This window comes from Salpingoeca rosetta (genome assembly GCF_000188695.1).
Source record: "Salpingoeca rosetta unplaced genomic scaffold supercont1.9, whole genome shotgun sequence".
In the NCBI taxonomy this organism is placed as follows: Eukaryota; class Choanoflagellata; order Craspedida; family Salpingoecidae; genus Salpingoeca; species Salpingoeca rosetta.
In genome coordinates this window covers 1,184,589-1,195,688 of record NW_004754925.1, presented here as the reverse complement: position 1 = coordinate 1,195,688, position 11,100 = coordinate 1,184,589, and the positions used below count along the sequence as shown (strand labels likewise).

The 11,100-nt window shown below is 56.9% G+C and overlaps 3 protein-coding genes across 3 annotated transcripts; 2 read left to right on the top strand and 1 right to left on the bottom strand.

The window, feature by feature from the left end:
- Positions 1-14: 14 nt before the first annotated feature.
- Positions 15-5,861, bottom strand: PTSG_04156 (HS24/P52 protein). Its single transcript, XM_004994998.1, has 11 exons — positions 5,840-5,861; positions 5,037-5,223; positions 4,693-4,750; positions 4,418-4,495; positions 3,360-4,132; positions 2,570-3,011; positions 2,144-2,266; positions 1,614-1,901; positions 1,158-1,367; positions 718-981; positions 15-503 (listed from the first exon to the last, which is right to left on the bottom strand). Exons 2-11 carry the CDS (start codon positions 5,141-5,143, stop codon positions 237-239), a joined length of 2,610 nt encoding a protein of 869 aa, XP_004995055.1. The 5' UTR covers positions 5,144-5,223; positions 5,840-5,861; the 3' UTR covers positions 15-236.
- A 141-nt stretch (positions 5,862-6,002) lies between these two features.
- On the top strand, positions 6,003-6,922 carry PTSG_12136 (uncharacterized protein; the record flags this gene model as incomplete). Its single annotated transcript, XM_004994997.1, has 3 exons — positions 6,003-6,056; positions 6,438-6,547; positions 6,754-6,922. 3 exons carry the CDS (start codon positions 6,003-6,005, stop codon positions 6,920-6,922), a joined length of 333 nt encoding a protein of 110 aa, XP_004995054.1.
- Positions 6,923-7,067: 145 nt separating this feature from the next.
- PTSG_12135 (uncharacterized protein) lies at positions 7,068-10,289 on the top strand (the record flags this gene model as incomplete). The annotated part of the gene is made up of 8 exons (XM_004994996.1): positions 7,068-7,887; positions 8,089-8,130; positions 8,355-8,434; positions 8,638-8,859; positions 9,053-9,417; positions 9,564-9,686; positions 9,914-9,980; positions 10,158-10,289. The coding sequence occupies 8 exons, from the start codon at positions 7,068-7,070 to the stop codon at positions 10,287-10,289; spliced, it is 1,851 nt and encodes a 616-aa protein (XP_004995053.1).
- Positions 10,290-11,100: the final 811 nt, after the last annotated feature.

Here is an 11,100-nt window from a genome sequence, read left to right as displayed (position 1 = left end):
GCCCACCCATTCCACATTTCACCGTTCACTTGACACTTTACTCGGGAGGATCGATCGGACTGACTAAGCGCTCCCAGGGAGCAACAAACGAGAGAAAGAAGCAACCCAAACCAAACAAACCACAGGACAACACACACAACACCAGCCAGCGAATGACAAACACACAACACGAGGAGACGAATGGCAGCACGGCTGTGACGGGGTCAACTTGGTGCCACCACAAGTTCATGTGCTGCTCAGTCAGTGTCCATGACGTTGTCGCCCTTTGCGGGCTCCTCGCTGCCTTCCTGCTTGTTGTCGCCCTCCTTGGCGGCGGCAGCGTCGGCCTCCTCGCCCTCAGCCTTCTTGTCCTGGGCATCGCCCTCGGGCTGCTCGGCCTTCTTCTCCTCCTCCTTTGGCGGCTCCACCTTGGGCTTGGGCGTGGACATGATTGGGTTGCACGTGCGCTCAAGCTCGCTGCGCTTGGCATCGAGGTCCTTGGTCGTCAGCACAGGCGGTGTCGACTGCAGCCCCACAAAGTATGTGTATGAATGTATGTGTGTGTGTGTGTTTGTTGTGTTGGGTGTGCATGCGAGTAGTTTAGTGTGCGTGGACGACGTCGTGCATGTGTGTGCATAGGTTGTTTCAAATCAACACCAAGGGATGCACCTCCACGTTGACTGCAGGCAAGCAGCAAGTAACACCTCCATGACACGGCAAAACAGTGCGGTTGCTCACCTTGGGCAGCTTGGCCTGCTCGGCGGACTTGGTGTTGAGCCACTCCTCCGTCTCGGCTACGGCGTCCGCAACCTTCTTCACCTGCTCCGCGGCAATGTGAGCATACTTCTCCTCGCCCGCAGCGTGCTCGTCAACAAACTTGCGGAAGTGGACAATGGTCTCCCTCAGCTTCTCTTCGGCCCTGGGGCGCGTCTCCCAGTCCTGCGCACGCGCCTTGACCTCGTTGCCCGTCGCCTGCAGGCCCTGAAGCTTCTCAATGTACACCTGAACACAACGCAGAGCGCGTGCACGAGTGTGCGATGTAAGGTTTGAAAGAAAAATGTACAGCACAGCACAACCTCATCATCACCACCAGCAGCAGCAGCGTACTAATGCGGTGCTGTAGTCATGAACCCCCCCCCCCACACACACACACACACATAAACGCACGCGGGGCTCACCGTCTTTGGCTGGTCCTCGCCTTCCTCGTACAGCCAGTCCTCCATCTGGGAGAGGCGGGAGCGGAACTCGTCGTGGTCGTTCTGCGTCATAAACCCGTCGTAGACCGACGACAGCTTGTCGCGCATCTCGTAGATGTACTCCTCAAGCGCGTTGCGCGCGTCGTTCTTCTCCTTCTCGTGCAGATCCTGCACCTTCATCTTCGCCTCAAACTGAACACAACCAACAATACATAGGCAGGGGACAAGAGAGAGCAAGAGGAAAGTTGGAGATGCGATTGGGTGTGAGTGTTGAGCGAGTGCGCACAAGTGGATGATTGTCGAGTGCGGTGCGTGGCTGTTTCTTTCGCAGACGCGTGCGTGCCACAAGCACAAAAACACACACACACAAACCACGAGCACACACACACAAACCACGAGCACACACACACACACACACACACACACACACACACACACCTCGACGAGGTCGTTGATCTCGGACTGCATCTTGAGGCAGGGCTTCCACGTGACAACTGTCAGCTTGACCTTCTTGACCTTCTTCTTCTTCTTCTCATCCTTCTTCTCCTCGGCCTTCTCGTCCTTCTTGTCATCCTTCTTCTTGTCGTCCTTCTTCTTGTCACCGCCCTTCTTCTTCTTCTTGTCGTTGCCGCTCGCCTTGTTTGCGTCGTCGCCTTCGCTCTCCAGCTCGGGCTTCTTCGCCGCGGGCTCCTCAGAGGACTCGTCGTCCTTCGCCTTGTCCTCCGTCTGCACGAACATCAGGCAAAGAAGCACCACGGACATTCACATGCGGCGATAAGGAGTATCGTGTACATGCATGCCATGTGTCGACACGACAAAGGTCAGCGAGCGCGAAGAAAAATATATTGCCCAAGGGCAAGAATTCACCAGAGCAAGAATTGCACACGCACAGCGAGGAATTGTGGGCATCATTGAAGGAACAAAACAAAGCGGAGGCTTGGAGTTGATATGCACGTGTGTGTGCCTACCGTGTCCATAGTGTTGTCACTTGCCGGGGTCTTTGGCGTCTCTGCAGCGTCCTCTGCGGGCGGCACCTTCTCCAGCATTGTCGCCGAGCGCACGTTCAGGCACCCGTTCAGGTCCATTTGCACCTAAACAAACAAACCAACAAGCACACGTGTATATCGGTGGATGATCAGAACAAACAAGCAAGGCAGGTAGGGAGAAATCGACACTCACAGAGAGAGAGACAGACAGAGACAGACAGAGAGAGAGACAGAGAGAGAGACAGAGACAGAGAGAGACAGAGACAGAGAGAGACAGAGACAGAGAGAGAGACACACACACACACACACACAATCAGACACACACCGGCGCAGCAAGGGGTGGTAGGGACAGTACAATTGCATAAATACTCGCAGCACCGCCGCGGGGCTGTGCGCTTCAAAACTCACCTCGACCTTGACCTTCTGCTTTTCGCCGTCGTAGCTTGGCTTGACGCCCTGGATCTTGAAGTTGCCAATCTGCTTCGGCTGGTCGGGCACGCGCTCCGGGTTGGCGTACGTCGCCGTAAACTCAAAGTCCTCCTGGCGGTAGAATGTCAGCAGCTTCGTGACGTTGGCCATGCCGTTGGCGGAGAAGATCTCGCTCTGGCTCTGGCCCTCCTCCTCCTCGGGGTTGGTCGACTGCCACGAGAGGTTCACGGCGTACGGCGTCGCGTCGTCCAGCTTGAAGTCGCGCACGCGGAACATGGGGGACATGATGGCCGACATGAGCGCGCAGCCGCGGGCAACGGCCTCGTCGACGTTGAGCGTGGTGTGAGGGGCGGCGCCAAAGGTATCCATCAGGATCTGCTTCACGAGTGGGATGCGAGACGACCCGCCCACAATCTCAACACTGGCGCAGTGGATGGGGGCGCAGCCAGAACGGGACGGCGTTGGCAAGGTGTTGGTGAGCGAGTGCGTCACGTGCGCGGGCCGAAAAGCAGCAAAGTCAAGGAAGGTGTAGGAGAGGGGGGTGGTATGTGTACAGATAGCAACGACGACAATGGGTGCAACGGCAAGGGAAAAGAGTAACACATGTGCGCCCTGAACGTCGCGCTTGCTCAGAGCCGCACGACAAGCAAGCAGAAGAGGGGGGGGGGGCAACAGAACAAGGTCATCCAGACACACACACAAAGCCACAAAATGCACAAAGCACACACGCGCAATACACACACACACACACACACACACACACACACACCTGTGGAGGTCTGAGATTGCGATGTCGCGGTTCTTGAGGTCGTCGACAAACCCGGCGACGGTGGAACGGACCTTGTCAAAGACGGGGGCGCACAGCTGCTCAAACTCGTCCCTGTTCATCTTGGTGCTGAAGTCGCGGTCCTCCATGAGGCACTCCACGTTCATGGGAATGTCCGTGGCGTTGGCGCTCATCATCTTCTTCAGCTTCTCGCACTCGGTCTCCATGCGGATGGCGGCGCGCGGCTTGCTGAGGAAGTTGAGCTTGGTCTTCTCCTCAAAGCGCTTGGCCATCTCCTTGAGCAGTGCGCGGTCAAAGTCCCGCCCGCCAACCGGGCACGCCGCCGTCGTCACCACGGTCACCTTGCCCTTGACAAACTCGCACAGGGACATCTGCAGGTTGGAGTGCCCAAAGTCGAAAAACGCCACGCGGCGCGGCGCCTCGCCCGGCTCGGGCAGATCGCCCTTGTAGATGCCGTAGTTGACGGCAACCGCAGACGTCTCATTCAGCAGGCGCAGGCAGTTGAGGTCCGCAATCTGCAGCGCCTCGAGCATGGCGTGCCGCTGGGCGTCGTTGAAGTACACGGGCACGCCCATAACGCAGTCCTCGACCTTGGTCTCGAGCGCGGTCTCCGCGCACGTGCGCAGGTGGCCCAGAAGCATGGCGAGCACCTGGGGAACGCTCAGCACAAGCTGCTCGTCGGCGTGCTGCACCTTCACGCCCACGGTGCCGTCCGGCAGCGCACAGTGGCCAAAGTACACGTGCGCAAGCTCCTCCTGCATGATGCACGGACATGCGTTCAGTCAAAACGGTGTGAGAGAGAGTGTGTGTGTGTGAGTGAATAAGAATGTGCGTGTGTGTGTTTGGGGGGGGGAGTGAAGAGCAAACGATGAAACGAAATGAAGGTGGTAGAAGCATGGATTTGTGTGGGTCCGTCGTGCACTTTGCAGCATTTGTTGTGGCTACTTGTTGCTCGCACGACACACAAGCCCCCCCCCCAAGAACAAAACACACAATTTCCTCCTCCTCCTGAAACAAGCGCCCTCTTCAACGAGTCGTACCTGCACGTCTGGTGCGTCGTACTTGCGGCCAATGAGGCGCTTGAAGTAGGTGATGGTGTGCTTGAAGGCAGTGACAGCCTGCGCGGACAAACAAAGAAATGGAGGCCAGAAGATCGTGGTCAACGCAAAAGAAGCGCAAGTGATCAAACAGGCAGACGAAAACTGCAAAATGCCATGCAGCGCTGAAGCACACTATCGACGCAGAAGCACGACGAGTCTAGTGCAAGACGACACGTGCAAACACGTGCAAACACGCATGCAGAAGGTTAACTCACCCTCTGCTTGCCGGATTCACCGAGAGAACGCATCTTGTCGCCAAAGGAAATGCATGACCTGATTGATATACGGACACAAAGTGGCCACACATAAGCACACACACACACACACACACACACACACACACACACACACACACACACACACACACACACACACACACACACAAGCACACGTGTACGCGTCAACGAAACGGGGGCAACCGTGAGAACAAAAAGTCGGGGGCGATCGCCTGCATTGTTGATTCGGCATTGTTGATTCGACACACCACATGCATGTCATGGGGGATTCAACGCACACAGGCCGCGCAGAACACAGACCACGCAGAACACAGGCCACGTACGGGGTCTGGCGCTTGCTGTAGTCGTTGAGGAGCACCTCGATGCCGCCACCCTTGGGTACGGCGACGACAGAGGACAAGTAGCCCACGTCCAAGCCCATACACGACATGGCTGCGATTTGCTGACTGTGCTTGAAGGGAAAAGGAACGACGCGAGGATCGCTGGTGTGACAAAGGGCGTGCTACGGGTCTGTGATCTGCAAAACGGCGAGAGGAACACCAGGGAAGCATTGGTGGAGCAGGCGAGAGAACAGAGCAAATGTGAGTGGAAGCACAAGCGTAGAGAGACACATGTGTCAACAAAAGGTTGATCGCAGTCATTACGCAGCACAATCAGGGACGACGGAACGAGAGCCCCAAGCAAGGTAGCAATTGCAAGGTTCATCATCGACAAGACAGCAGTGTCGGGCGGGGCAAGCGCAAACGCAAACACAAACGCAAACACAAACGCAAACACAAACGCAAACACGCAGCAACATTACATGTGTCGATCGTGGTGAGGGTTGCGCGTTGATGAGGGTGTGGTGGTGGTGGTGGTAATGGCGGGAGTATGAGACAAAGCCAGGTGAGGATGAGGATGAGGACAGAGATGTGTGTCTGTGGGTGTCCGTGCACCGTTTTGTGTCTGCTGCGAGCGTGCGAGCGGTGTTGTTGCAACGTGGCTGGTGGTGCTGTTGCAAGATAACTGAACTCTCTCCAAGCACGAAAGCACACCGCACGCACAACAAGGGCAGCCCTCTCAACCACCCACACAAAGACACACACCACGCTGCCGCCATCTGGCCACAGCGAAACATCGCGCACACCTGGATGTCAGCAGAAAGCGCTGGAAGAAGTAATGCAAGAAGAAAGCACACGTGTGTGCTGTGATGGTGCTGCGTTTTGCCAATTGCAAAACAAAAAAAGAAAAAAGTTGTGCAGCCGCAATTGGCGAAGTTGGTTTGACTGACACCATTTAGTGGCGTCGTAATGTCGTTCCACGGAAAACCGCCAGCCACCGCAACCGACCTCGCTGCTTGGGAGGTTTGTGGTCGTGAAGTGTGTGTGTGTGTGTGTGTGTGTGTGTGTGTGTGTGTGTGTGTGTGTGTGTGTGTGTGTGTGTGTGTGTGTGTGTGTGTGTGTGTGTGTGTGTGTGTGTATGTGTGTGTGTGTGTCTGTGTGTGTGTGTATGTTTGTGTGTGTGTGTGTGTGTGTGTGTGTGTGTCTGCGTGTCTCTATGTGTGTCTCTGTGTCTCTGTGTCTCTGTGTGTGATACAATGTTCATCCGGATGTAGCACCTTGCGCTTCCTTGCTCTGTTTCGTACCACACACACACCTCAACCGTCACACGTCACACGTTACACCTCACACGTCACACTCACACACACGCGCGCGCGCATTGTCCATTTGTTTTGTGTGGTTCAGGAGCAGTTGGAAGCGCTAAAGCATGTGAGAAGGGCAAGCGACAGGCTGCAGGGGCAACATCGCCGCTCTCCAAAGCCGAAGCAACACAAGAAGCAAGCGCCAACGCCGGCGTCCCCGCGGCACAGACGACGGCAGCAACTCACCTCAGCACAGCAACGCACCGCACTGCCTCCCCTCCAACACCACCCACAGGCACAGTCACAACCACAACCACAACCACAGCCACAACCACAACCACACCCACAACCACAACCACAACCACAACCACAACCACAGCCACAACCACAGCCACAACCACAACCACAACCACGGCAAGCCCAAGGCAGACCAGTCACCATGTCAAGGCCATCATCAGCGACAACCACGTCCAGAATACGGACATCAAGGCTGGCAATGGGCCCAGCGCTGATGCAGGCGTCCTCCGTGCCGTGGTGCGCCAACACGCCTTCAACATCGTCCGCCACAACGTCTTCGTCAAGAACTAACAGCAGCAACAGCCTAACGTCCTCTGGCCCAGCGTTCATCAACACGCGTCCTTCCCCAGCCAACACCAGCCCGCATCAACCAACGCGGCCCTCGTCCGGGACCCGTCGCCTGCTGAAAATTGCGCAAGGCCCGTCTCTGATCCGCATGGCTGACCTGCCGCCGAGCCCGCGCAGCAGCAACAGCAGCAGCAGCAACAACAACAACAACAACACCGCCGGCACAGACCCCAAGCACTGCAACGCGCAAGATGACGCCAGGCCCCAGCGCAGAAGAAGCAGGCCTGCGAGCCGCGCGCGTGAGCGGCGGTCCCTGCACAAGAACACCTCTAACAAGGCACCCCTGGAATCGCCGTCGTCGTCATCATCATCATCATCCCATAGCCGCACGACGCGGCCACAAGAAAGTAGCAAGGGCAGCGCAGAGCAGTCGTGCTGGGTGCGGCCATCGTACGATCCCATCGCCGCCCTCCTTCGCCCAGACGCGCGCCCACATCCGGGCACGTACACCGACACAGATGACAGCGAGGCGGCAAGCGCAGAGGGCGAGGTTGAGGATGAACGCGGCCCGCATGATCGCAACGCCACGCCTAGCCCCGTGCCCGACGACACATCATTGTTACGTGCACGGCACTCTTCCACCGGCACTGCGCAGGACACACAAAAAGGCAGCCCCAGGCGCGCAGCGAGAAAAAGCAGCAGCAGCAGCAGCAGCAGCAGCAATGGTGGACACACTCGCAACCCGCAACAGCAGAGGCGCCATGCGTCGCGAATCGCGTCCATCGCGTCAACTGCGTCTGAGGACGCCGTGGAGGAGGAAATGCATGCAGGCAGCGATGACGATGAGGGCGAGGGTGTTGATGCGGGCGGTGCCATCACTGCTGGTGATGAGGCGCCGCTGTCACCACAGGAGCGGCGTGATCTCGAGCAGCTCTCCTGCGTTGGCGGCTGCACCACAACAATTCAAGGTTGCCTGGGGTTGTGCTGCGGCCATCGCTTATTTTGTTTGTGTTGTGTGTGTCTGTGTGTCTGTGTCTGTGTCTGCGTTGCGTTGTGTTATTGTTGCTGCCGTCACCGTCACCACCACCACCGCTGTTGCCCTCCCATTTGTTTTGCGCCCCTCCACGCCCCTCTGCTTACCGCTGCTCCTGCTCGCTTCCTGTGTTCAGGCCACGATGATGCCGTAAACGCAGTTGTTGTTCTGCGCTCCGGTGAGCAAAGCAGTGGTGATGGTGGCTGGTAGTGGTGGTGCCGGTTGTGTAGTCTCAGCTTGGGGCGCAACACAGGCTTCGATATCGGCCATCCAACACACCCCACACACTCACTCCACACATCACACACACACACACACACACGTGTGCACCTGCTTCTCGTTCATTCGTGAATGCATGCATGCATGGGTACGCTATTGTCACGTGACATGCTGCTCTGCCAGGCCTGATCGCGAGCGGTGGTGACGACGGTGTTGTGCGCGTGTGGGATCCGAAATCACAGCGCCGCGTGTACACGCTCGGGGTACGTGCTGCTGGCACCTGGCTCGTGTTCTGTTGTTGATGTGGGCACGTTGTTATTTGCATCACAGCCCTTTCCAGCACAGTGCCGTCTTTGCACCACCAACACCCGCGCTCCACGCAACTCACTTCTCCTCGTTGACTGCGTGCACGTTCTCTCCCACCGCTCATGCTTCCACCACCACCACTGCTGCTGCTGCACTGTAGCCGCACGATGGTGCTGTCGAGTGCATTGCTGAGGTGTTTCCGTCAACACTGTCGCCAAACACAGCGCATGCAAGCGGTGAGGTTGGCTGCGGTCGTGGCGTTGGTGGCGGTGGTGGTGGTGGAGGAGGAGCACAGCAGAGCGCAGCGATGGTTGCCGTCGGCGTCGAAGAACACGTGGTCATCTGGTCCATCCCTTCCCAGTCGCTCCTCTGCCGCTTCCAGGTCAGGGAGTACGCGTGCTAGTAGCGTTCATGTGCAAGCGAGGATTGCATTTGATTTGATTGCTGTGGTATATTTACCGGTTGTTGTGGATTCATCTACTCGCCTATCCACCTGATACCAACCAACCAACCAACCAACCACCTTCATCACTACCACCGCAACCACGCTTGAATCGAACCCCTGCCGCTGCCAGGCACACTGCGCGTACATCTGGGCCATGACTTGGCTCTTCCCAGGTCCAAAGGGCGCAGGATTGCTGACTCAGCACAAAGTGGACAGCGGCGTCCTGGTCACGGCCTCGGCCGACCGCACCATCAAGCTCTGGCGTGTGGAGCCCAAGGCCCGCTTTGACAAGGCCACGTGCGTGTCCACGCTCGAGGGCCACCGCGACTCTGTGTACGGCGTGGCCGCCCTGAGTTCCGGTCAGCTGGTGAGCGGATCAACAGACACCACCGTGATGGTATGGTCGCCATTTGAATCCGCAAGCACGCGCACGCTGCACGGACACACGGCCCTCGTCTACGACGTCTGCGCTCTCGCCGACACGCGCATCGCAAGGTGACGGTGGTGCGGCAGCGCGGCGACGTTTGTATTGTGTGTGTATGCATATGTGTGGTGTGTGTATGCATGTGATGTGTGTGTGTGTGCTCTTCGCACACTGCTCATTGGCGACGTTTCGGACGGCCCCTTTGTTCATGCTTCAGTGCTTCCATGGACACAAGCATACGCGTGTGGTGCGTGCGCAATGGCGCGTGCCTGCTTACCCTGAACGGCCACACCGATGCTGTCACTTCCCTCGCTCCGTTGTCAAGACACGTCTTTTTCAGGTGTGTGATTTGGTTTGACAACCTGTGTGTGTGTGTGTGTGTGTGTGTGTGTGTGTGTGTGTGTGTGTGTGCGTGTGTCTGTGTGTGTGAATGTGTGTTCCTGTTTTTCTGTGTTTGAGCGTGCATCTGTACTTCCAGCCAAGGCAACCCAACCCCCTTTGGTTTATGTGGTGGTGCCTCACCGCCTCACGCTGTACATCGACGCCACCGCTTGCTGTTGGCGCCAGTGGTTCTCGCGATGGCCAAATTCGCGTGTGGAATGCAGAGGACGGCACGTGCGCGCGTGTATTTGAGGTGCGCAGCTGAGCTGATTTGATCCTTGACTCATGCGCAGGCGTTCATTTTCACTTTGAGGGACTGCACACGCTCCTTGATTGCTTCATAGATGAAAGATTCCCACCAACTCACGGCAGCAAAATGTTCGCTCGCCACTGTCCCCATGCCATAACTGCTTGCGTGCACGACAACCAGGGCGTAGATGAGGGCGTCAACGCGCTGGCCACGCTCTCTGGCAGCTGCAATGCCGATCGTGTGCTTGCCTCCGCTTACGACGACGGTGCTGTACGCTTCTGGGGCATTGCTGTCAGGCTCGCTGGCCAGTGACCGCGCCACAATTGTGTGCACAGGCGTGTGGATGCATGTGCTGTCGGCCTTTGGTGGTCTTGCTGCTCGGATCTTTGCTCGTGTTACACTGTGTCTCAGCTGCTGCTCCGTGTGTCAAAATCTTCTTGTTAACTTGCATTTCCACCCTTAGACCAACCACATCACACGCACCGAGCTCGCTTGTGCACTTTCATTTTTCTCCCGACACGACTTGTTCTGTTTCGGTACAAACGTTACGTTAGTTCTGCGCGCGTGTGCGTGCGCATGTGTGTGTATGTGCCGTCATCCGTGTCCTGCCCAAGCAAGCAAGGACTGTCTTGCCTCTCTGTCCCTCCTCTCTCTCCCCTTCTTGTACATCATCACATCCTGGCGCGTGTTGTCGCAGGCACATATGTGTGTGTGTGCGTGTGCATTGTGTAACACCATGACATGAGCTGAAATGAATGAAGTGTGATGTGATGTGACACAATCCTCATCATCACCATCACCACAACCGTCACCACCATCATCATCCATCATCAGCCATCATCAGCCATCATCATTCATTTGATGTCACCACAACCAAATCAACTTGATCACATCCATCAATGTCACCATCATCCATCGCATTAACAACAACGCCACACACAAAACCCAAAAATCACTCACAACAAACAAGCACGTGGAACGAGAAGAAGGCGAACAGCTTGTTACAAGACAGCCACGCACGACCACAACCAGCACCCATCCCCCTTCCTTCCTTCCTTCCTTCCTTCCTTCCTTCCTTCCTTCCTTCTCCCATTCCTGTCTCCGGCTCTCTGTTGATCCCATC

Excerpts from the sequence above, each read along its gene's own strand:
- PTSG_04156 (XM_004994998.1), bottom strand. The coding sequence starts at position 5,143 with ATGTCGTGTATGGGCTTGGACGTGGGCTACTTGTCCTCTGTCGTCGCC. Across the intron at positions 1,368-1,613 it reads AGATCAACGACCTCGTCGAG|TTTGAGGCGAAGATGAAGGT; the intron begins GTGTGTGTGTGT and ends GGTTGTGTTCAG. Across the intron at positions 504-717 it reads AGCAGGCCAAGCTGCCCAAG|TCGACACCGCCTGTGCTGAC; the intron begins GTGAGCAACCGC and ends GTGGGGCTGCAG.